Below are 25,763 nucleotides of genomic sequence, written 5' to 3'. Positions count from 1 at the left end.
AAACACTGGAATGCGTTACCTAGGGAGGTGGTGGAATCCCCTTCCTTAGGAGTTTTTAAGGTCAGGCTTGACAAAGCCCTGGCTGGGATGATTTAGTTGGGATTGGTCCTGCTCTGGGCAGGGGGTTGGACTAGATGGCCTCCAGAGGTCCCTTCCAACTCTGTTGTTTTATGATTCTGTGATTCTAAGGTGGGCCATTTCTAGCAGTGGACAAGAACGTGACTTTATCGTCTTTGAGTGCTCCTTTAGTATCTTGATCGTCCAGGGGCCCCACGGGTTGTTTAGCAGGCTTCCTGCTCCTGATGTAGTTAAAAAACCATTTTGTTATTACTTTTTGAGTTTTTGGCTAGCTGTTCTTCAAACTCCTTTTTGGCTTTGCTTATTACATTTTTACATTTAATTTGGCAGTGTTTATGCTTCTTTCTATTTATCTCACTAGGATTTGACTTCCACTTTTTAAAAGATGCCTTTTTATCTCTGACTACTTCTTTTACATGGTTGTTAAGCCACGGTGGCTCTTTTTTAGTTCTTTTACTGTGTTTTTAAATTTGGGGTATACATTTAAGTTGAGCCCTTATGATGGTGTCTTTGAAAAGTGTCCATGCAGCTTGCAGGGATTTCACTCTAGTCACTGTACCTTTTAATTTCTGTTTAATTAACCTCCTCATTTTTGCATAGTTCCCCTTTCTGAAATTAAATGCCACAGCGTTGGGCGGCTGAGGTGTTCTTCCCACCACAGGAATGTTAAATGTTATTATATTATGGTCACTATTTCCAAGCAGTCCTGTTATAGTTACCTCTTGGACCAGATCCTGCGCTCCACTCAGGACGAGATCGAGAGTTGCCTCTCCCCTTGTGGGTTCCTGTACCAGCTGCTCCAAGAAGCAGTCATTTAAAGTATTGAGAAATTTTGTCTCTGCATTTCGTCCTGAGGTGACATGTCCCTAGTCAGTATGGGGATAATTGAAATCCCCCACTATTACTGAGTTCTTTATTTTGATAGTCTCTCTAATCTCCCTTAGCATTTCATCGTCACTATCACTCTCCTGGTCAGGTGGTCGATAATAGATCCCTACTGTTATATTCTTAGTACAGCATAGAATTACTATCCATAGAGATTCTGTGGAACATGTGGATTCATTTAAGATTTTTATTTCATTTGATTCTACATTTTCTTTCATATATAGTGCCCACTCCCCTCCCCCCCGCCCTGCACGACCTGTTCTGTCCTTCCGATATATTTTGTACCCCGGAATGATTGTGTCTCATTGATTGTCCTCACTCCACCAGGTTTCTGTGATGCCTATTATATGAACATCCTCCTTTAACACGAGGCACGCTAGTTCACCCATCTTATTATTTAGACTTCTAGCATTTGTGTACAAGCACTTTAAAAACTTGTCACTGTTTATTTGTCTGCCCTTTTCTGATGCGTCAGATTCTTTATGTGAATGTTTCTCATCTGATCTGTCCCATACTTGATCCTCTTCCATCCCCTCCTCCTGACTAAAACCTAGAGAATCTCTATCAATAGACTCTCCTCTAAGAGACGTCTCTGTCCGATCCACGTGCGCCTCTGCAGCGATCGGCTCCCCCCTCATCTCTTAGTTTAAAACCTGCTCTGCAACCTTTTTAATGTGAAGTGCCAGCAGTCTGGATCCTTCCTGTATAGGGTCCCCCATCCCAAAAGTTTCCCCAGTTCCTAATAAATCTAAACCCCTTCTCTCTACACCATCGTCTCATCCACGCATTGCGACTCTGAAGCTCTGCCTGCCCACCTGGCCCTGCGCCTGGAACTGGAAGCATTTCTGAGAATGCCACCATAGAGGTCCTGGATTTCAGTCTCTTTGCCAGCAGCCTAAATTTGGCCTCCAGGACGTCTCTTCTACCCTTCCCTACGTCATTGGTACCTACATGTACCTCAACCACCGGCGGCTCCTCCCCAGCACTACGCATAAGTCTATCTAGATGCCTCGAGAGATCCGCAACCTTCGCACCAGGCAGGCAAGTCACCATACGGTTCTCCCGATCCAAACCCAGCTCTCTATGTTTCTAATGATCGAATCTCCCATTTCTAACACCTGCCTTTTCCTAATGACTGGAGTTCCCTCCCCCGGAGAGGTAACCTCAGTGCGAGAGGATACCCCAACATCATCTGGAAGGAGGGTCCCAACTATGGGAAGGTTTCCCTCTGCTCCCATTGACTGCTCTCCTTCTCTGGGCCTTTTATCCTCCTTAACAGCGCAGGGGCTGTCTGACCGGAGGTGGGACAAATCTACAGTGTCCCAGAAAGCCTCATCAGCATACCTCTCTGCCTCCCTTAGCTCCTCCAGTTCCGCCACCCTGGCCTCCAAAGCCCGTACACGGTCTCTGAGGGCCAGCAGCTCCTTGCACCCAATGCACACATACGCCACCCGCCCACAGGGCAGGTAATCATACATGCTACACTGAGTGCAATAAACAGGATAGCCCCCCTCTACTGCTGGGCTTCTGCCTGCATTCTCTCCTACAGCTACCTGGGTTAATGGTAGGGTTTTGGTTTAAATTAAGAAGTTTTGATGATAGTTTAGTTTACAGGTTTTAAAGAATGGCAAGTGTACCTCGCCCCCTTCCAAACTCCCTCTCGAAACTCCCTGTTAGTGGCCCCTGTTTGCAAAGCTCCCTGGTCGCTTGCTCACTGCTTAATAAATCCCTTGCCTTCTTGATAGCCCCGCCCTCTGACTAAGGCTCAGCCAATAAACAGAGGCTTCTAGATTTCAAACCTTGTTTAGAAGCTCACAGCTTCCAACTGCCAGCCACAGCACATGGTCCTTCAAACAAATATTAGAGTTGGAATATTATGGTTGGAAGAGACCTCAGAAGGTCATCTAGTCCAATCCCCTGCTCAAAGCAGGACCAATCCCCAATCAAATCATCCCAGCCAGGGCTTTGTCAAGCCTGACCTTAAAAACCTCGAAGGAGGGAGATTCCACCACCTCCCTAGGTAACCCATTCCAGTGCTTCACCACCCTCCTAGTGAAATAGTGTTTCCTAATATCCAACCTAGACTTCCCCCACTGCAACTTGAGACCATTGCTCCTCGTTCTGTCATCTGCTACCATTGAGAACAGCCTAGATCCATCCTCTTTGGAACCCCCCCGCCCTTCAGGTAGTTGAAGGCTGCTATCAAATCCCCCCTCACTCTTCTCTTCTGCAGGCTAAATAAGCCCATTTCCCTCAGCCTCTCCTTGTAAGTCATGTGCCCCAGCCCCTAATCATTTTGTCCACATCCCTTCTGTAGTGCGGGGACCAAAACTGGATGCAATGCTCCAGATGTGGCCTCACCAGTGCCGAATAGACGGGAATAATCACTTCCCTCCATCTGCTGGCAATGCCCCTAGTAGCTGAACTACAGGGTAACATGTCATAACAGAGGCAGCCTGGCTTGTTTGCTAGACTCCATCCCATGTTAATCTTACTAGCCAGCCACCCCTGCCCCTGATGTCAGCTCAGAGCAGTGGGGCAGGCTGCGCACAGACGCATGGGAGGGCTCTGGGGGCATCAGGGCTGCACTGCAGCGGGCACAGGCAGGTGCTGAACTGGCATCTCTCTGCTTTTCTCTCCAGTTGTTGAGCCCTGTTTGCCTTTCCCTGGTGGGGAGCGTTGTGTTCATTAACACTATTTGGATTTAACTTCCCCCGCCATAACGAACCTGTTCTGTTCCCCCTGGGCCCAACAGGGGTTTGGTTTAAAGGACTCACCCCAGGGCGAGATCCTGCATCCTCGGTCTGGGCTGCCCTGTCCCTTTGGTCAGCTGGGGATCCAGGAGACCCTGGGAACAGCTTTAGCCGGGCCTATGCCACTACTAAATAAAGAGCGGCCGGGTCCCAACAGAGTTCGGGAGGGCTGAGGGTAGGATTTAGCGTTGTGAGAGCTGGGGAGGTGGATGATCCCTCCAGGAGCCCCCACTGGGGTGTTACCCTGGAAGGCAGTAATGGATGGGTCCCTTTCTCCCACAGGCTTTGCTGGATCTCGCCATCCAGTGGGGGACTGACCATCAGTCTGGTGAACACGCTGGCGGGGGCTAGTGTGTGGTTACGAAAGGCCTAGGGAGAACTAGCCCCTCCTTTGACGCTGCCCTGCCCTGAGAACGAAGGGGAGAGGAAAGGGTGGTAGCTGCAGAACCTACAAACGGAGCTGACAGGCCAGCTGTGGGATTCCTGGCCAGGAAGGGGAGGGGCAGGATTTTCACCAGGGTACCATCACTTGTTGCCCTGGAAGCCAGCAAGAGCATTGCAGCACCCTCGCTGCATGCAGGCTCACAGTCACAGAGTCACAGACTCCAAGGTCAGAAGGGACCATTATGATTGTCCTGTCAGACCCCCTGCACAACACAGGCCACAGAATCTCACCCACCCACTCCTATAATAAACCCCTGACCTATGTCTTTGCTATTGAAATCCTCAACTCATGGTTTAAAGACTTCAAGGTGCAGAGAATCCTCCAGCAAGTGACCCATGCCCCACGCTGCAGAGGAAGGCGAAAACCCCTCAGGGCCTCTGCCAATCTGCCCTGGAGGAAAATTCCTTCCTGACCCCAAATATGGTGATCAGTTAAATCCTGAGCAGGTTTGTGTTTCCCCAAGGGGAGCCTCATCCCCAAGCTGCCCTGATCCTTGTCAGCAGGCCTGCAGGACACCAGGGTTCCCATCCTTACTGCCATATGCCCCGATGGAGAGTGGGGTAGCAGAGGAAGGCGGGAATGGGCTCACGTCATTTACGATAATCCTTTTTCTGGCTAGAATCATAGCACAGGCCCCGCCAGCCCCCCCATTCACACGTCCATGGCTTGATCGGTCGCCCTCAGCCCATCAGGCCTTACATCATCAAAGAACGGCAGGAGTTTCTCAGCCACTTGCATAGCCGCGGGGCTGGTGCTCTGCCTGTCCAGGCCAGTGAGGATGAGGTTCAGGACGGTGATGGCCCTGGCAATGACGGTCCCTGTCTGCCTCATGTAGCCACTCCCGGATGTCTGGCAGCAGACGCTGGAGTTTCCCCAGCTGCGTGAAACGAGGAGCTGCTTTACGAAACACCCTCCAGTGCCCCAACAAGCCATTTCCAAAAGAATGTCTGCCTCCCCTCCAGACATAGGCATGGGAACTAGGGGTGTGGGGGGTGCCGCAGCACTCCCAGGTTGTACACAGGGCTCTGCTCCTGGCCCCACACACAGGGTCCCAGCTGCCAGCCCTGGGCCAACCCCCAGCTGTGGCCCCAGCCTCGTCCCCCTTGCCTTGTCCACCTCCCACCCCCTGGAGCCATGGCTCTGCTCCTGATCCCAGCTCTAGGGGTGGCGGGGGGTGTGGACAGGGGCAAGGGGGGGGGTGCAGCACCTCCACTATAAAAAGTCTTCCAGCGCCCCTGCCTCCAGATGACGTTAGAGCCTCAGAGCCTTTGCACAGCTAGCTAGGATCACGGGCAGCGGGGCCAGCTACCTGCAACATAAGCAGCTGCTTCCTTGTACCCCAGATCTCAGGGGATGGTATTTATTAGCAGGTATCATCTGTGGAAACTTCTCTGCACAACACGTTGAGCCCAAACAAATCAAGTGTATTATTGTTATAGGGGTTAGAATAGCACCTTGAGGGCCTATCTGCAATCAGGGCTTGTGCTGGGGGCTTTCCAGGCACAGTAAAGACGGTCCTTGCCCCAGAGCTTACAGGCTAGACACACAAAGGAAGGATTTCTATCCCCATTGTACAGCCATGCAACTGAGACACAGAGCGGCTACGTGACTCGCCCACGGTCACCCAGGGAGTCTGGCAGAGCCAGGAACTGAACCTGCGTTCTCCTGAGTCCCGGGCCTTACAGCCTGGCCTCGGGGAGGGAGCTGATTTTGCATACGAAAAGCCAGATTCAGTCGTTTCTGTATTTGGTTTTTGACAAACATCAGGGACGGTCGAGGAATGCTTGGCCCTCAGTGCAGGGGATGGAGTAGATGACCTCTTGAGATCCCTTCCAGCCCTGCACTTCTAGGTTCCCTCTTCCCAGGCTCTGGGATCGAGGAGACCGAGTCTCTGCCAAGGACATTTCTCTCTTTTTGGACCACAAACCACCCACAGAATCTACTTCCTGTGGCCCCAGAACTAGAACGTTGGGGAAATCTAGCTGTAGGCTCTGGCCAGGTTGGTGGGGCCCATGGGTAGTGCTCCAGGCCCACAGCCCAGGGATCCCAGTGTGATTGCTGGGTGGGGGTCTCTCGGCCCAGGAAGGGCCGTGAGAGCTTTGCCATCACTCTGCAGCCCCGCCCTGCCCCGCGGCAGCTCAGCTGTGGTGTTGATGGGCTCTGGAGGCAAGGCCCTGCACACAGCCAAGGGCAGGGCATGAACACCAGGGTCAGATGGGGGCTCAGTGGAGAATACGGCAGATCCCGTGACCCTCTACCTCCCCCGCCACCTCCATGCAGACGTCTCTCAGATATAGCTGGGGCACTTGGTCCTCCAGCCCAAGAACCTTTGTATAGAACGTACTCTGAGGAGCAGAAGGCACGGGGATGTCCCATGCTTGAGATTAAATGGAGCCTTGGTCCCCGAGCCCCACCCCAGCTACAGGACTAGTCCCCTTCCTGCCCCCACGCCTCCAGACCTCCAGGATGTTCTGCAGCACCAGAAGGTTGGGCTTCTGATCTTCGCACACCAAGGCCTTCAGCATCTCATCCATGACTTTCAGAGTCTGTGTGCAGAGCAGAGGAGAAACCAGAGCAAGTGGCATTACCCAGCCAGGAGCTGAACCAATGCCCTGGCGTGTGACACCCCCCAGGCCATGGCAGCCCCCGGTATTCCAGCTCACCCACTCACTTGTACCCACAGGGGACCTACTGAAAACTCCTCCTGGCAACAGGACCCCACCTGCTTTGCTGTCCCCAGGAAGGCCACTGCACACAGTCTAACCCACTGGAAGAGTCAGGAAGGACTCCACATTGGAGGGGGAGGGGAGATTTCCAGCCAAGCTTCAGTTCCCCTGGCCTGTGTGCGTCTGAGGCAGCCGATCTCAGGCCTGTGCCCCCAGCCACGCACTGGGGATGAATGTGCTAGTGAAGGGAGTGTCTGTTCCCCACTAATTGCCAGTGCATGTGAAGGATAAATGCCTACTACTGCTACCCTATGAGGGAGTTACTCCTTTCTCTCCGGCAGTGGGGCCTGTGCTTTGGTGCTGCAGGTCCTGAGCTGAAGTCCTGCCGAGGAGCTGTGATTATTACACTCTTATGCTAGTGCCAGGTAACGCAGTGGGCAGGGACATGAGCGACTGGCAGGATTCCCACTCGGTTTGGGGCAGGTGCGCAAGGCCAGTCTGGGGCTTACCTTGGTGTACAGAGCAACCTCCACGCCCTGGGTGGTCTCTGCTGGAGGCAGGGAGAAGATGCTGCAGAAGCAGGTGGCGAGCAGGCTGGATTGTTCCAGGCCCCGCAGCGATGGCTTCACTTTGCTAAGAGAAGAGACACGGGCTGATTGGAGGGCTGAGGCGGGACTGATGCGCTAACGTTGGCCTCAGGCTCCCAGGACATGGAAACACCTGCGGGGGCTCCAGCTGGGGGGTGGCGGATGAGAACAGGGGGTGGTGGAGGGAGCTGGTGCTGCCTTCTCTCATACCAGCAGGCAGGGACTTAGTGTAGCCTGCAGCTGTCTGCAGTGACCCCACCAGGACTCACCAGCTGGGGCAGAGAGCGCTGCGCTTCGCCGAGAAACAACATCCCGCAAACGGCATGGACGGGAGACTAGAACCTGCTGCCAGCAAAGGGCCTCTGAACCCAGCGGCCACAGTGCAAAAGAGTCTGCCAGTCCTGCCCCGCTGGGGGCAAGAGACCCTCCTGTCACGGAGTCCCCGGGCGATGCTCTGGAACTGCTCCCTATGAAGCCAGTCAGGACTCTGGGGAAGTCTCCTCTCCGTGAGCAGCCTGTCCCCAGGGCACACAGCTCACACAGCTTCCACCTTCCTAGGTCTGACCTCGGAGCATTCAGCATCCTCTGCCCCTCCGTGCGCTTCCCACAGCGAGTCCGCTCAGGCGGGGCTCCTGGGGAAGCCAGAGGGTCCTGCCCCCCAACTCCATAGTCAGACGTGTCTCTCAGCCAGCCAGTAAAACAGAAGGTTTATTAGACGACAGGAACATGGTCTAACACAGAGCTTGTAGCTGCAGAGAACAGGACCCCTCAGCTGGGTCCATTTTGGGGGGCAGTGAGCCAGACAACCCCGTCTGCCCTTCACTCCTTGTCCCAGCCAGCCCCAAACTGAAACTCCCTCCAGCCCCTCCTCCTCTGGGCTTTGTCCCTTTCCTGGGCCAGGAGGTCACCTGATTCCTTTGATCTCCAACCCTTTAGCTCTCACCTTGCAGGGGGGAAGGGCCCAGGCCATCAGTTGCCAGGAAACAGGGTGTCGGCCATTCTCTGTGTCCAGACCCCTGCACACACCTACCCTCTAGGGCTCTGCAATGATCATACCCCCTTACCCCACCACCTAGATACTTAAGAACTGCCTAGGGGAAACTGAGGCACCCCCACACTATTCAGAGGAAACATTAAGAACAGTCCCACTTTGTCACATCTCCCCCCCCTTCAAGATCGAACTGAGCGGGGTCACTTTAGCCGGTGACCTGGGGAAGTTCGAAGCCACCAACATTCCCATGGATGCCCCAGCATCTCTCCCATTCCTTGGTAGGAGTTACACCAGGCCCTTCCAGTTTCACGCCCTCCCTTAGGTCAGGGGTGGTCGATAGCACTCTCAGGCCACATGTGGGAAGGTCTATGCAGCCCGTGCCCTTTGGCCACCCCCAAAACCCCAGGGGGTCAAACTGGGATTGGGTCTTCTCCCCAACAAGCTGGCCAAACACAGCCACCTGCTTATAGGACTGTTTAACTTTCTTAACAGCTTTCACTTCATCTGAGACCTTCTCAGAGCTATCCACACTGGATCTTTCAACAGGAAAGTCAGTGGATCCATTCACAACAGAACATTTCTGGCTGTTAGGAACTGAAACTTTCTTGATTAAATCACTTTCACACCCTTCAGTTGCAGTAAACTGCTTGCAAAGACTCCATGAGGATTCCTTTCCCGAGGGCTTTTCTATGCAACAATTCACCCTTCACAGAAATTCTGCTCTTACCCTCTTTACCTAGGGCTTGCTCTAGAGGAACACTTTCCTGAGCAACAACAGACTCTTTCTGGGTCTCACTTACATCCAGAATTACCTCTGGCCCATCAGGTGGATTCCTACACAATCCCCTTTCAGGCAAACTCACAGACTTCCTAGATAAAAGGTCAGAAGCATTCTCCTTCCCTTTGCCACACACAAGTTCAGGAATCTTTTCCTTCTTGCAACAGGTTTCCACACCCTCAGTAGGTAACACAATCACATCACCTTCATTCTCTCCTTGTGCCCTGGCTAGGATCTCACCCTGATTAGACAGAGTTGCGACACCCTTTCCCAACAACACACTAGCAACAGGCAAAATACAAGCACCAGAATTGTCTGGTCTCTGGGATTTTACATAGACACTGACTGGATGCGACCTAGTTACAGGCCATTCTCCCGAGCAGACACAAACTTAGGACCCTTCCCTTCCTGGGCTTTAGCTGAATCCAGAACCAACTCTGAGACAACTGCACTACCCTCAACCATCACAGGCTGAAAGGCCCCTTCTGTCTGCTCCACAGACAAAGAAGAGCCCGACACACTTTCTCCTTTCCCAGACACACAGCTTGGGATCTCTTTCCCCTTGTCCCAGCACACAAGGCTGGTCACAGACAACTGCTTGGAGACCGGGGTAGCTCCCTTCACAGGCAAGTCAATACCCCTGACAGACACAGGCACGTTTCCTTCACTGTCACACTTCTCCACCCAGCTAACAGGTAAGGTACAGGGACACTCCTCTTCCACTCTCCTCGCCTTCCCACCCTGCTGACTAGACACCGCCATCAGCTCACAAGGCTGCCTAGGCTCATCCAGACTTTCCTTACCAAGCACCTTGCCACTCCCCACAGATCCCCTGCCCTGCCTGTGTCTCCCCCCACTCAGCTGGGATCTCAGCTCCCACTGTGCTCAGCGCTGCCCTTGCTGTCCCAGTGGGGGTAAGTCCCGAGCGCGCTGCTTTCCTCACTGCATCAGAGCCAGCCTGAGCCCCCTCTCCAGTGTGCAAGGGGGGCGGGGAGACCCAGGCGTCTGGTTACAGGCAGGCAGGTAGCCTGAGCCTAGCGGCTCCTCCCCCCTGCCAGCCAGGTCATCTGCATTTTCACTGACCATTTCCCTCTCCACCGATTGCTTCCCTGGATTCAAATTCAAACCCTTGGCAGTTACCGGAGCAGGGCCTGGATCCTGTCCCAAAGAGACACAGTCACCCCACAACAGGGTCTCGCAGCTGGTGTCCTGGAGAACCCCAACGACCAGGCAGCCCCACCCCTCCTGGGTCTGCACAGGGATCTGGGCCATAGGCAGGGCGAGAGGCTTCATCCCTGGGACCCTCACCCAGCTCACACAGCCCCTCAGCATCTGAGGCTGCACCACCCAGGGCCTGACAACAGTTCTCTCTGTCCCAGGATCTCGCCTCCCCAGGAATGTCTCCCCATTGATCATCACCTTCTGCTCCCACTGGAGGTCCGAGGGGCCTGGCCCCAGGAAACTCCACACAGACATATAGGTTGGGGTCAGGAGTGGGAGCCTGTCCACCTCCCCACCCATCTGGCTGACGGAGTCTATGGCCTTGGGACCCAGCAAGGGAGCTAGACACCGGGGCTTTTCCGCAGGGTCCCCCTGGTTCAAATCGCCAGCCTGCTCAAAGGCAGTGAGGTGGGCATCCACATCCTCCCCCCTTAACCAGGGGCAGCAATTTAGTCTCGAGGTTCCCTGCGGAACTGGCCCCCCGGGGTCTATCCCCACTCACCCCGGGGAGGTCCCCTAGGCCTCTCCGCTCCCCCACCGCCAGTTCATGCTGCTGCTGCTTCTGCAGCTCCTTCTCGGGCTCTCGCTGTCTCTCACAGTCCTCTTGCTCTCTCGGACTCAGCTCCAATCCCGTCCGTCTCCGATCCCTGGATGAGGAACCCGATCGTGAAGACCCCCGTCTGGTTGGGGACTGGAGTCTTGGGGATGCCTGGCTACTACTCCAGCTGCTCCCAGATCCTGCTATAGCCCCATTTGGGGTCAGGAATCTGTTCCTTAGAGTGATCATCCTCCTCCAGCTGCACGATTAACTGTGCTTTGGTGACCTTTCCAATGCTCAACCCTCTCTTTCTGCACAGGGTTACAATGTCCTTCTTAAGGAGACGGTGACAGGCCATCACTCCGCTCTTCCCCAGTTGTTGTGGACTCACAGGCCTGTGTGCTCTCAGCTCCCCACGGTTTCCAGGGAGAACCCCTAGTGTGCCAGCCCTTCTCGAGGTCACCACCTCTTTGCCAGGGTCGAGCGGCAGACTCCTCCGCCCCTGGGACCACTCGGTGCAATCCCCCAGGGGACCCTGTTATTGCAAAAGTCCTTCTCTCTCCCAGGGCCAAGCCGCAGGCTCCTCCGCCCCTGAGATTGCTCACCGCAGTCCCCAGGGGGACCCCATTATTGCACAGTCCTTCTCGCTGGTCACACACTCCCAGAGGTTAACCACCCCCCGAATCCGCTCCTCTCTGAGCCTTCAGCACGCCTGGTCCTTGTCAATCCCCCTTCGTTTTACTGCTCCCCCATCACTTACTGCAGGAAGCGCCATCCACGAGTGCAGTATATCCCACCTCTGCCACCAGTTGTCACGGAGTTCCTGGGCGATGCTCTGGAACTGCTCCCCATGAAGCCAGTCAGGACTCTGGGGAAGTCTCCTCTCTGTGAGCAGCCTGTCTGCAGGGCACAGCTCACACAGCTTCCACCTTCCTGGGTCTGACCTCGGAGCATTCAGCATCTTCTGCCCCTCTGTGCGGTTCCCACAGCAAGTCCACCCAGACAGGGTCCTGGGGAAGCCAGAGGGTCCTGCACCCCAACTTCACAGTCAGACCGGACTCTCAGCCAGTGTAGCCAGACAGACAGCCCCCCCCCCCCCCCCCAGACCAGCATTGCTGGAAACACACGGGAGCCAAAAAAACCACAGGGCACTTAACATGAATTCCAGCACAGCCTTTGAAGCTGAGAGAAGCACAGGTGTGCTGCTACAATGTGCCACTGGGAACATATACAACAATTGGGCTCACAGCGGCCAGAGGCGCTGTGACAGACATGGCTCTTAGCCCCCACTAAAACAGCATGATGCACACACACCAACATCCTAGGGGGGAAAATATTTACCCTGATAAAAGGAATGTCCAGTAGTTGACACTTATTGTTTCTCTCCCTTGCAAGTGTGAACTACTCTTGCGAGAGCTGGCGTCACCCCGACAGACCAGCCCCAATTTAGCATAGAAAGGAGAAAGAGAATAAAGGAGTACAGAGGTATAAGTAGGGGACCTACAGCACCATGATTTTGGAGTGCTTTTCACTATCTATCTGCTGGTCAGATAAGTGACAGCCTCCCAAGGCTTCTGCAGCTAAGAGGGTCCCTAAGCCTTGTCCCTTATTCGTCTTTCTGCGGAATTGAGTGACCGATCCTGGCTTGGCACCGCTGGAATCGAGAGATGCAAGGAGGGTAAGAAGCACCCACACCTGATCTCCTATCTTTAGCGTACACATATTTTGAAATAGAGCTCTATACTTTGTTTTCTTTCTTTGGGATTGTAGCTTCAGTTTTGTGACTTGTTTGTGTGTGTAACATCTCTACATTTAAATAAGTAGGCACTAGCAATTTTGTAACCACATGATTAGAATCTAGTTTAATAAATTTTGGTAACCATTTATGCATAAGCCTGACTTGTTTCTCTGGTTTACTGTGAAGCAGCCAACACAATTAAAGAACCTCAGCCGTTTTGGCTATAAAGCCTGGCCATTAGGTGAGAGTACTAAGAGCCTAGCGTTGAGTTGTGCCGCCTCCACGGGGCAAACTCTTGGGGCACCTGTCAGTCAATCCTGACTGCCCGCTGCGAAGGAGCTCTGAGCTCTAGCAGTTAAAGTCACGGGTGTGGAGAGGCTCTTAGTGCTGCCATTGGGGCACCTGTCAGTCAGTGTTGACTGCCCGCTGCGAAGGAGCTCTGAGCTCTAGCAGTTAAAGTCACGGGTGGTTAGGACCTTGGGGCATCCGTCAGCCTAGCCCGGGCTGCCCGCCGCGAAGGGACAGTGCGTCCTAGCGGTTAAAGTCACAGATGGTATAAAACGGGCATAGCTGGCACCTCACCAAACATCCCTGGTCATGGTTTATTAGACGACAGGCACATGGTCTAAAACAGAGCTTGTAGGTGCAGAGAACAGGACCCCTCAGCTGGGTCCATTTTGGGGGGCAGTGAGCCAGACAACCCCGTCTGCCCTTCACTCCATGTCCCAGCCAGCCCCAAACTGAAACTCCCTCCAGCCCCTCCTCCTCTGGGCTTTGTCCCTTTCCTGGGCCAGGAGGTCACCTGATTCCTTTGATCTCCAACCCTTTAGCTCTCACCTTGCAGGGGGGAAGGGCCCAGGCCATCAGTTGCCAGGAAACAGGGTGTCAGCCATTCTCTGTGTCCAGACCCCTGCACACACCTGCCCTCTAGGGTTCTGCAATGATCATACACCCTCACCCCACCCCCTAGATACTTAAGAACTGCCTAGGGGAAACTGAGGCACCCCCACACTATTCAGAGGAAACATTAAGAACAGTCCCACTTCGTCACACCTCCCATCACAGCCATCTGCACTGCGACTGCACAGTCCGGGCCAGCAGAGAGATGCTGCCCTGCCCCTGCCAATTGCTCTCAGGCAGGTGGGGACTGCCCAGACGGCATTAACCCCTTCACCCCCACTGCCAGAGCATGGCCCCAGCACATGCAATGAGGTGCCAGGTGACCACTCGAGCTGCCCCCTGCAGGACAGAGCTGTGCCCCTCGTGGCGGGTGGCAGCCAGTGAGGAACAGCTACACCCACTGCTGACACAAATCACCCCCTTCCGCCCCTGCAGAGACGGGATCATGGCCAATGCTGTCGCCTGCCCCGCTCTCAGGAAGCCCGTGTCCAGTGGGGAGAGCCGCCCCAGCGCCTGCCCCTCCTCCGCCTCCCATTCCTGGGGAACCTATTGAGCCAACAGCGAGAGCCCAGCTCCAGCCCGCAGCATCCGCCACCCTCCAGGGTCCTGATGGGCAGGCTTCTGGGACGCTCAGAGCAGGGCGCCAGCGGCACTGAGAGAGCCCCCCATGGCCCAGGCAGTGCCACGTGCCAGGGCTCAGCCTGCCCAGCCTCTCAGCCACGGGGAGTCGCTGAGCTGCCGGTGTGATGCAGCTGGCATAGCTGGCGGCGACTCCGGTGGCTCCGCTCCAGCAGCACCCAACTGCTCCTCTCCCCCCAGAGCCATCGCCTGCGGGGTCCCAGAGGCAGTGCCGGGTTCACAATGGCGCCATGGAGCCGGGCCCATGCTCAGAAGGGGCCCCGGTCTGCTCCACTTGCCCTGCACCCCGAGACCCGCTGGCTCCCCCCACCCACCACTTGCTCCTCTTGGCCTGCCCGCTGAGGGCTTCTCTTCACCCCCTGACCCCACCCGCCAGCTTCTCTCTGCCCCCCAGCCAGACCCCAGGGCACCTCCGTCTCCGGGCAGTCTCTGCTTCCCACCACCTGTGGGGTCCCACCTGTCTCCCCGGCGCTGAGCCACCTGGGACTGGTGCAGAAGCCTGGCCAGTCTCAGCCAGGTGTGTGGGGCGGGAAACTGTGGGAGGCTTGGCTGGGCCCCTCCAGGTAAGTGGGTCCTGAGCGAGCCCAGCTGGGGCAGGCCCTGGCCTGGCTGATTGCACCACCCCCGAGGGACCAGAGTGATTCAACCTGGCAGACAGTTACCTCCCGGCCGGGAGGCAGGGCGTGGGGGTGGACCTGGGGGGGCGTGGTGCTGGGCTGTGAAGGGGGCAGGGAAGATCTGTGTGTTGGGGCACTAGGGAGTGGGGGTTCTGTTTGGGGTGCTGGACAGTTGTGGTGGGGCGGTGGGCAGGGGGGCGCTGGGCAGGGGTGGTGGTGTGCAGGGTGCTGGGCATTTGTGGAAGGGTCTGGTTAGAGCGCTGGGCATAGTGAGTCCAGGGGGGCTCTGGCCATAGGGAATTGGAGGGCTGCTCCAGTGTTGGGTAGAGGGGGCTGTGTGGTGCGGCATGGGCCCACCCCCCAGGGGAAGGGGCATGCTGGCAGCACAGGGCTGGGCGGGCCACTATGCGTCTGGCAACTGCTGGTTTGTAAATAGTGCCCTCGCACTGGGATGGGCGGAGCAGGGCCACCCATTCCAGGCCCCTGGCCACCCCCTCGCTCTGGGGACTGACCCCCCCTGCACCATGCTCCATTTCCCCTGTGGGGATGCTGGGTTGGCCAAAGCCCCTGCTGGGCCGCACGAAGGGGGAAGCCCAGCATGTTCATGCGGGGCAGTGGGAGAGGGTGATTAGGTGGGGCTGGCCCAAGGCCCTGCTGGATTGCACCTCACGCATATGGGGTCCCAGTGCTGCAGAGCTGTGTGCCAGGGGCCATGGTGTGTGGGGGTTTTGTGGCTCATCTCTCCAAGGCCTGGGTGGCAGCAACTGCTGCAGAGAATCCCAGGCCTGATTCCCCCCACGCTGGGTCTCCTGAATGGCCCCTGCCCTGGGGGGTCCATTCCTCACCCAATGTCTCCTGCTGACTCTCCAGCAGCTGCACGGCAAGTGTCCTAATGCAGCCCCAGCCCTCTCCAGAGCTCAGGGGGACTGGCCTGGCATCGGACTGGCCTGGTAACTAGAACAATGGCTCCTGGCAACCTGAGAATGCCTGTTCCCCCAGCAACCTCAGTGCCATTCCCTCTGGAAGTGATGATGTCAGCAAAGGTGATGGAGGTGGTCATGCCTAGTGGTCGGAGCTGGAGGCAGGAGGCCAGGGCGTGGGTGGAGTGAGGCTGGAGTGAGACCAGGGCTGGAGCAGGCTAAGACCGTTGCCAGTGTCAGGCAGGAGCGAGTTCCTGGCCCTGGAGTCATGTTGAGCAGAATGAGCTGCTGCTGTGAGACTGATATACCTGCTCTGCGAGTCAGGGGCCAGTTCCTGGCTTGTCTGGAGCCCAGCACAGGAGGGACTCAGCGCTTGACAGATGGCTCCAGGGGGCACTTGGCTCCTGCTGGGTACTGACATGCCAGGTGCCCCAGGGCCTTATCACCAGCCTGTTCCCAGTCTTGGCATGGCGGTACATTTCCTTCCAGTAGCCGTCCCCTGGCATTGAACCAGGGACTCCGCGCTGGGGATGTGCACCTGGCAGCACGCAGCCTCCTGAGAACAGACAAGCCAGGCTGAAGGGCAAGGGCTCCCAGAGAGAAACAGCAGGAGGGCAATGCTGGGAACCCCCAGGCCATCTTCAGCTAGAGCATGAGGGCGCTCCGGCATCCTGGAGAGCATGAATCTAGCTTCAGCTCAGCCTTTGTGTCCCCCCATTCTCTGTGCTAGGTGGGTCAAAAGTGCTGATCAGGAGTTCCTGGCTTATCCAATGTCAGTTTCCAGCTCTTGTAAAAAAAAAAAAAAAAAACGGTGACTTCCCTGACCCAGGAGCTGGCACTCTTCAGACTGGGCTGGGCCTGTACACGTTCCACTTTCGGGGCGTGTGCACCCAGGACACGCGAGTCGCAGACATTTGCCAACTGCACCACGGAGCAGTGCCTGCGCCCCTGCTCTCCCCATGTGCTCAGGCATGGGCATCAAAAGGGCACATCTGCCACCTCCCTCTCAAGTCCTTCGCACCTGCGTGCTGCCAGGGGAACATCCCCATTTCCACTGAGGCCTCAGAGACAAGGTTTATGACGAACCGGCTGGAGTTGATCCCCCCGCCCCCCTGTTGCACCCCTACAGCTAGCTGGGGATCCAAACTGACACTCACCGGTTTGAGCCCCTGCCTAGCTGTAACAATGCGGCCTTTGGTGGGACACTTCTGAGAGTATCAATTCAGGACAAATTGCTTAAGACAGGGCAGTCACAGCCCAAGGCTGGGGTTTCTCCACTTCTAAAGCACACCAAACCAGCCAGACAGAGAGGACTTTGGTTTCACCCCACTGGCTAACCATAAGTCATACAAGCAATTCCCTAGACACTCCAGTTTCCCGTATCACCACCAGTGCCCCTCGTTATGGGGATGACTGGTTATGAAAACCAATATCCCAGTAAAAGAAAAACGGTTCTCTCGATCCCAAAGGACCAAGCCCCAGACCCAGGTCAATATACAAGTCAGATCTTACCCACAAATCACGCTGTTGCCAATCCTTTAGAATCTAAAATCTAAAGGTTTATTCAAAAAAAGAAAGCAATATAGATGAGAGCTAGAATTGGTTAATTGGAATCAATGACATACAGTGATGGCAAAGTTCTTGGTTCAGGCTTGCAGCAGTGATGGAATAAACTGCAGGTTCAAATCAAGTCTCTGGAGAACGTCCCCAGCTGGGATGGGTCATTGAGTCCTTTGTTCAGAGCTTCAGTTTGCAGCAAGGTTCCTCCAGAAGTCAGAAGCAGGACTGAAGACAAAATGGAGGGGTTTCCATGGCCTTTTATATTCTCTCTCTTGTGGGTGGAAATCCCTCGGTCCTCCTGTGCAAAGTCACAGCAAGATGGAGTTTGGAGTCACATGGGCAAGTCACATGTCCCTGCATGACTCAGTTCTTTACAGGCTGACGCCATTGTTTACATGTTAGTTTGAACATTCCCAGGAAAGCTCAGATGTGGACTGGCATCTCCCAAAGTCCATTGTCAGTTAAGCGTTTCTTGATTGGGCACTTACTGAGAATAGTCCCTTCTCAAGAAGCTGACCAACTTCAACTACAAAAGTGATACACACAGACAGACAGCATCATCATAACCAGCAAAGCATAACCTTCCATAGACACCTCACTGGACCTCCTTTGTACAATATTTGCTGCAAATATAGAACAGTGGTTGCAACAATGATCTATACGGTCACAGTTTACGTCAATAACTTCACACTAGCCAGGCCCTGTTCCCTCCCCCCAGGAAGTTGCTGGCCCTGAACTCCTGCAGGCAGCCATGACACACAGGCGCTTGGGGCTCGAGAGAAGGGCTATCGTTGGCTGAAGGAACCCTGCCTGTATGGTGGGGATTGACGCCACTTTGCCAGCAGGTGCCCCCCAAGTCCTGTGCTATGCTGAGTCTGGGGAGATGGGTGGGTTCAGCCTCATTAGAGGGGATGTGGCGGGACAGAAAGGCAGAATCGGGTCCCTGCGCAGAGCCCCTCTACTACCTGCCTGTGTCCTAACCGCCAGGACAGTGGCCAATCCCACCTTCAGGTCAGGTTCCAGCGTCGGGTCCTGTCTACACCCACAGCATGTGCTGATAGACTCCGGAACATCCAGTAAGTTCACAGACACTAGAAACTGCCTAACACCAGGCTGAGGGCTGGGGATGTGTAGGGTACAGAGCACAGCGCCCCTAACGCCGGGCAGGAGGCTGGGAGATGCATCGGATATGAAGCACAGCGCCCCCTAACACCAGGACACAAGGTCTCGTCCATGTCAGGGCAGAAATGATCACACCCTTCGAATTGGGGATCTGCCATGGCTTCAGCACCCCACTGATTGGAGCCAGCAGGTCCCCTCACCCTGAGGTTTTGAGGATCTAAATCTTAGGCGTAGGCCCCTGCTGTGGCACTTAGGGGCTGGATCTAGAAACGGCTTTGCCCCCCTCCCCCTTCAGTGCCTGGCTCTCCCCACACATTGTACAGGCAGCCTGGGCACCTGGGCAGGGGCTGTGACTCCACTGGGCGGCCAGTGCTCAGCCCAAGTCCCCCATGATCCCCAGTGTTCTCGCTCACGCGTCATCTCTCTTGGACTCACGCCGGCTGGCGTACTGCTTGTGACCTTCCCCCTACCAGTCTGGTTCCCCAGCCAGTACTAGAGCCTCTGTCCCACGTGGGAATCTTCAGAGGGGAACATAACCCTAGCAGAGAGTGTAACCGGCTCTGGCTGCAGCATACGGTTCCCAGTCCAGTATAAGGCCCCAAGCGGGTCCGGACCCTGGGGAGCAGACTCCAGCCGAGCCCTGCAAAGCCTTTGCTGGTGGCAGGTGTTAGCAGAACAGAGCCGGGGAGGAGGCCCGTGCTGCACCTGGCATCATCACCAGCCGTGGGGCCGCTTCTCCTAGTGCACTAGATGAGCACGGAAAGGGTCGGCTCAGAGAGCTCGCTTAGTGCATGGCAAGCTGGGGCGTGAATCTCCCCCACACGAACAGTTCCTCAGCACGCTTTGAGCTACCCCACTTTGAAACAGGACTAGATCAAAGCGAACTGTTGGTGCACCTCAGGAGGGCCTACGTAGACACTTAGCACGTGGCCGATTCACACCCCAGCTTGCCAGGGACTGCCTGTGGGATTGCAAAACTGGCTGTTTGGAACATGGGGTAGCTGTAACCCCCGAGATACAGGCTGGAGGCAGGAGTCACTGGGTGGGGTTTTCAGGCCTGTGGTCTGCAGGAGATCGGGGGCGGTGACAGGAATGGTCTCTTCTAGCCCTGGGATCAATCCTGTGGCCAACATGGCTACAATAACACTGCAAGCTAGAATCTATGGCTCATTAGAACTGGGAAAAGCGGGGGGGGGGGCATTTTGGATTGGCTGGCCCTTTTCTTATGCCCAAAGCAAGACCCTCCCCACCCCCACGCCTGATTTGCACGGGTGCTGAGCGTATGCAGCTCACCCCGGGAAACTTTTAACAACTGACTACATCTCGTTAGCTGAGACTAAGGCCACCTAGGCACCTGAACACACAACGCTCGCTCAGACTAACAGAGAATATCTCCTCTGAGACGCGACGCTCCGCTCCTTGCTGTCAGCGTCACGCTCTCGGAATCAGCCACTCAGCCCATATGCAAACTGGGTATTTTGGGGCAGTGGTTTTCAATGTTTTTTTTCTGGCAACCCAGTTGAAGAAAATTGTTGATGCCCGTGACCCAGTGGAACTGGGGATGAGGGGTTTGGGAGGGGCTCAGGGCTGCAGCAGAGGGTTGGGGTGCCGGGGTGAGGGCTGTGGGGTGGGGCCAGGAATGAGGGCTTCAGGGTGTGGAAGGGACCTCTTGGCTGGGGAAGGGGGTCAGGGCTCTGGGCTGGGGCTGGTGGTGAGGGATTTGGGATGCAGGACGGGGCTCTGGGTTTGGGGGGGCTCAGGGTTGTGGTGAGAGACGGGGTAAGGGCTCTGGGCTGGGGCCAGGGATGGGGGTTTGGGGTGCAGGAAGGGGCTCTGGGTTTGGGGGGGCTCAGGGCTGGGGCAGGGGGTTGGGGTGTGAGAGGGGGTAAGGGCTCTGGGTGGGACCAGGGATGAGGGGTTTTGGGTGCAGGAGGGGGCTCTGGGTTTGGGGGGGCTCAGGGTGCAAGAGGGGGTAAGGGCTCTGGGCCGGGGGTGCAGGAAGGGGCTCTGGGTTTGGGGGGCTCAGGGTTGGGGTGTGAGAGGGGGTAAGGGCTCTGGGCCAGGGGTGCAGGCTCTGGGGTGGGACCAGGGATGAGGGGTTTGGGGTGCAGGAGGGGGGCTCTGGGTTTGGGGGGGCTCAGGGTTGGGGCAGGGGGTTGGGGTGCGAGAGGGGGTAAGGGCTCTGGGCCAGGGGTGCAGGCTCTGGGCTGGGGCCAGGGATGGGGGTTTGGGGTGCAGGAGGGGGGCTCTGGGTTGGGGGGCTCAGGTGTGAGAGGGGGTAAGGGCTCTGGGCCAGGGGTGCAGGCTCTGGGCTGGGGCCAGGGATGGGGGTTTGGGGTGCAGGAAGGGGTTCTGGGTTTGGGGGGCTCAGGTGCGAGAGGGGGTAAGGGCTCTGGACCAGGGGTGCAGGCTCTGGGGTGGGACCAGAGATGAGGGGTTTTGGGTGCAGGAGGGGGATCTGGGTTTGGGGGGGCTCAGGGTTGGGGCAGGGGGTTGGGATGCGAGAGGGGGTAAGGGCTCTGGGCCAGGGGTGCAGGCTCTGGGGTGGGGCCAGGGATGGGGGTTTGGGGTGCAGGAAGGGGCTCTGGGTTGGGGGGCTCAGGGTTGGGGTGTGAGAGGGGTTAAGGGCTCTGGGCCAGGGGTGCAGGCTCCGGGCTGGGGCCAGGGATGGGGGTTTGGGGTGCAGGAGGGGGCTCTGGGTTGGGGCAGGGGGTTGCGGTGCGAGAGGGGGTAAGGGCTCTGGGCCGGGGGTGCAGGCTCTGGGCTGGGGCTAGGGATGGGGGTTTGGGGTGCAGGAGGGGGGCTCAGGAGGTTGGTACCCAGGCCTACCTCGGCCAGCAGGGGGCTATGGCAGGTTTCCTGCCTGTCCTGGCACCGCGGGCCGCGACTCTGGAAGTGGCCAGCAGCAGGTTCGGCTCCTAGGCGGAGGCGCGTGGCTCTCACCTGTAGGCACCGTCCCCGCAAAGCTCCGATTGGCCAGTTCCCAGCCAATAGGAGTGTGGAGATGGTGCTCAGGGCGGGGGCTGTGCATGGAGCCCCATGGCCCCCCTCTAGGAGCCGGACCTGCTGCTGGCTGCTCCGGGGGCCGGCGCGGTGTTGGAAGAGGAAGGGACCAGCCTGCCTTAGCCGGCAGTGCTGCCAACGGGACTTTTCACGGCCCAGTCCGTGGTGCTGACCAGAGCCACTGCCAGCCAGTCCCGGGCCGCGACCCGCCGTTTGAAAACCACTCTTTCAGGGTGTCTATGCTGCAGTGTGTGATTAGAGCTCGCCCGGGTAGGTCCGCCCATGCTGTAATCCCAGCCTGGCACGGCAGCGCAGACAGACCCTCGCAGGCCCCAGCTACACTAGGACATGATGCCCCCCGAAAAGGGCAGCCAGCAATGGCTGCTCCCACCAGAGCCCTTGTTCTCCCAGCTCAGTCACCCCCTCCCCCCCGAGCAGTGCTGCAATGATTCGGGCCCATCTACCCCAAAGGCCAAACCAGGTTAGAGGGGGCCTGCACCAGAGTTAACAAACAAACTGGGATTATGCCCCTTTTTGTGGTTTTCCATTAAGGCTTGAAGGACGTGAGGTTTCATATTCTCCTGCGTGTTTTCCGAGAGCTGAAGGCTGGACGCATCCGGCTTTGCTGGAGCCCTCGGACATTTCACCATGGCACAAATGCCACACAAGGGCCATAAACCTACTGTCTTGTACTGGTTCCCTTGAACACCACTGTCGGGACACGGCTGCTGATGGTGACGGTCAGCTGCAGGCGTTCTTTGGACGGACCCTTTTGCTTCCCTATCACGGTGTGAACTGTTCCCGAGGGTCAAAATCCACTAACTCACTGTGTCCTGCACATTAGAAAGAGGCAGGAGCCTGGTGCTTTTATCTTTAGTACCTACCCTCCCCCTTTGCTGCTCTGAGCTCTCCAAGGACCAGGCTTGAGCACAAGCTGACTGACAGAGCAGCGTGTGCCGGGCGCCTGGGTTCAATCCTTGCTGTGCCACTGGCTCGGGCTGTGCCTGTTTCCTGATCTGGAGGATGAGGGGTAATAACCCATCCCACAGGCACCAGGGTTTAATCTCAGGTTTGGAAGGCAATTGGGAGCCAGAGCCACAGCGAGGCCTGAGCATTATTAGTGATTCACGGCTCCTGCAGCCATTTGCACGTAGAAATCAGCGCAGCGATGAGCAGTGGAATCGCGGTCTGAAGGCAGGTCCCATGTCCCCACCCCACTCAGGGAGTCACACACACCCCGGGAGTTTACTTAAATAGTTTGTATTTATTGATCATGCTCTTTTTGGACATGACAATGGAGAACGACGACTGCGTGCCGGCTGTTAATCGAATGACACAGCAACACCAGAGTGTGAGTGGGAGGGTAAAGTACAGCTCTAAGGTACACAGAAGTCAAAACTTTCTGGGCTTAGGCAGCACGGAGAAGTGGGACAGGCTCCGGTGAAGCAGGGGGGGGGAGTATGGGGGATAATCCCCTACTGATAAACCTGGCCACTGGGTGGATAGTCCCCGCCCCCACTCCTTAGCCAGGATCTGCAGAGTCCCTCTGCTTTGGACCCTGTTTGTGGCTCCGATCCGCACTGCTCTGTGCGCCAGCATCGGCCAGAGCCTGCAGGGCAGCGACGGCTCCTCAGAGCTTCCGGCACCAGGACCCCAGGTAAGGGGCATGGGGCAGGACTAACACATGGACGGAGAGGTCCTACCCCCCCATGGATCAGCCCCACCGTGAATGCTCTGGGACAGGGCCTGGGCCCCCCCAGACATCAGCTAGGCCAGTGGCCAGGGTGCGGCTGCTGGAATTGTCTGACAGGACCTGGAGGGTCAGAGCGGGAGCAGCCTGCTGTGGCCGGGGCTCTGGGGGAACAGGTCCAGCTGACCGAACAGCCCTGGAGGGAGCCGGGTGAGGACCGTCCCCTGGGCTGGGCGGGCGTGTGGGGAGGAGCAAGGGGACGGGGATGGACGGAGGAGAGCGCCCCGCACATATGGGCCCAGGCAGTGACTGTGACCAGAGTTAAGGGGGGAGGGAGCTGAGCTTTGCCCCAGCATGGGGGGCTGCTCCCAGAAGCCAGTGGGGGCAGGGAACCTCCTGCCCATGTGCGACCCCCTGATCTCTCACCATGGCAGCGAGATGGGTGTGGTGCCAGGGCTGCCTAGCTGTACTGGCTACACGGGGCCCAAATGCAGGAGGGAGACACAAGGGCACAGAGTCCAGGGGCCTGTTTCTAGGGCAGGGTGGGCAGTTCTGGCCCCTGCCATGTACAGCCAGCCCCTCCCCAGTGAAGGGGTCACCCCCCAACCTATAAAAACTTCCCTTCAAGGGGACCTGGGGGGCTGAGCTCCGCACTGCACCCCAGCAGAGCAGGCAGGGCCTCTCTTCCTCACAGCAGTCGCAGGGGCGGGAAGCATGTGGTCTGGATCCGTTCCATGGGGGGCCAGAGATGGTTCCTTCCCCACCCCCTGGACACTGGCAATGTCCCTTCTTGGTAGTCCAGGACCCTAGAACAGAGGTGGTGGGTGGGACGGGCCCGTCAGATCTAGGCCCCCTCTGGGTAATGCCATAGGGACTTGGCCACAGAGCGCTCTGCAAGCCCATGGTCGGCCCCTGATGCACGGGAGCAGAGCAGGTGGGGCCGCGGTGGCTCAGCAGGGGCCGGGGACAGCTGCGAAGCAGCGCGTGTGGGAGGATGGTTCTGCAGCCCAACACACCCAGACGAAGCTGGGCACCAGGCACAGACAACTGGGGCCTCGCTCCCTACTGCTGCCAGGGAGCTCCCGGGGTCTCCCACAGGAACTGCCCCCGAAAGACTAGGCTGGCTGTGACTGCCCTGACTGGGCGGTTCCCAGGAGCTAGAGGGTTAATAAAGACGCCCAGGGCCCTCCCTTGCCACTGACAGAAATGCTCAGACTGACACTAGATGCATACGGAGTTAAAAATACCTCTGCCCCGGCCCCCGGCCTTCCCCCCATGCCAGGCAGGACCACAGGCCGGGTCGGAGGACTCAGGTGTCACCGTTTGAGGAATCTGGAGGGTGGATCCTCCTTTCTTTGAGAAGTCCATGGCCCAGCCAGCCCCCGGCACCGTGGCCCATAAAGCTCAGCCGCGTGGGGCAGGGGGCATGGCTGCAGCAGGCTGGAGTACTGGGCAAGGGCAAGCCCAGCTCTCAGCCACCTGCCCTCATGGCTACAGCTCCAGACACAGAGACATCCAGCCACAGAACTCACCGGACTGACAATCTCAAGGCAACACCTTTCCCAGGCATAACACAAGCCACGCTGGGCATGGCACCTGCCCAGAGCACCATGCTCCAGCAGCCCCCACCCACGTGCACCCCCACCAAGCGAGAGGGGTGCCAGCCCCTTGACACGTACCAGAGTTTTCACGCCAGCACGCTCACGCCACAATTGCCTGCCGCAGGCTCACTAGCGCCTCCAAGCCTCTCACCGGGGCCTGTGCAGTTACACGCCAACCCCCTCGTGTCTCCTCTCCCCATGGTGCCAGGATCCACGCTCCCGGCCTTCCACCCAGCTCCCTCTGAACTAGTGCCCCCAAACGGCCATGCAGACCCTCACGCTAGAGTCCAGCAGGAGTAAAAAAAAGGCAGAACAAATGCAAAAGAAAACTAACAACCCAAAGCAACCAACTAAAAAGGCCCCAGCCCATTCCCAAGGGCAGCCGCTCAGGAAAGAGAATGAGCCCCTTCCTCGGGGAAACACCAAGCAAAGGGGAATGCAGCGAACCCAACGACAGGGAACGGTCAGGATCCCCGGGGCCAGGAGTGCAGATGCTATGAAAGGCAGCAGGGGGTTCTCATGCGCCAGGCCAGCCCCCTGCGGGGAGCGCGCAGACCAGCATCCTTCACTGCGTGCCCAGGCTGGAGCTCATGGTTAGGGAGTCCTCTTCCTGGATGGTCTCCAGCTCCGCTGTCTGCACGGCCTGCGTGATGAGTGTCAGCTCCTGGCACAGCGTCTCAAAGCGGTAGCTCACCCGGATGTCCGGCACATTGGTGCGTCTGATGTCATTCCCCTCGGACCCTTCCTTCAGGTAATTGGGTCCCAGCCAGTAGCTCTTCACCTGGGAAAGAGGGCAGAGATGGATGCTCAGGAGGTCTCAGGATGAGACTTTCAGCCTGATGGATCACATGCAGGCTGGGAGGGGTGCCTTTACCCGCTGCTGAAATGCAGCCACCTCTGGGGTGGGGAGCAGCAGTCGTATAACAGAGTGCAGCAATGCTATGTAACAGTCACGGCTGGAGAGTGAACAAGAACCCCGTATCCAAGATGCGCTGGGGGATTCATGGAGCAGGCATGGAATAGCTAGAGCT

At 57.2% G+C, this 25,763-nt stretch overlaps 1 protein-coding gene across 2 annotated transcripts in view; it reads right to left on the bottom strand.

Annotated features, from left to right (window-relative positions):
- Positions 1-21,999: 21,999 nt before the first annotated feature.
- Positions 22,000-25,763, bottom strand: part of AMPD2 (adenosine monophosphate deaminase 2) — a 38,363-nt gene continuing 34,599 nt past the window's right edge. For both annotated transcript variants that reach the window (XM_074936460.1, XM_074936461.1), the window contains exon 18: positions 22,000-25,513. In XM_074936460.1, coding sequence (XP_074792561.1) covers positions 25,298-25,513 — 216 coding nt within the window. In that variant the 3' untranslated portion in view covers positions 22,000-25,297. The remainder of the gene's footprint in view (positions 25,514-25,763) is intronic.

This window comes from Natator depressus, chromosome 21, assembly GCF_965152275.1.
Source record: "Natator depressus isolate rNatDep1 chromosome 21, rNatDep2.hap1, whole genome shotgun sequence".
NCBI classification, from domain to species: domain Eukaryota; kingdom Metazoa; phylum Chordata; order Testudines; family Cheloniidae; genus Natator; species Natator depressus.
This window is presented reverse-complemented; position numbering and strand designations above follow the sequence as displayed.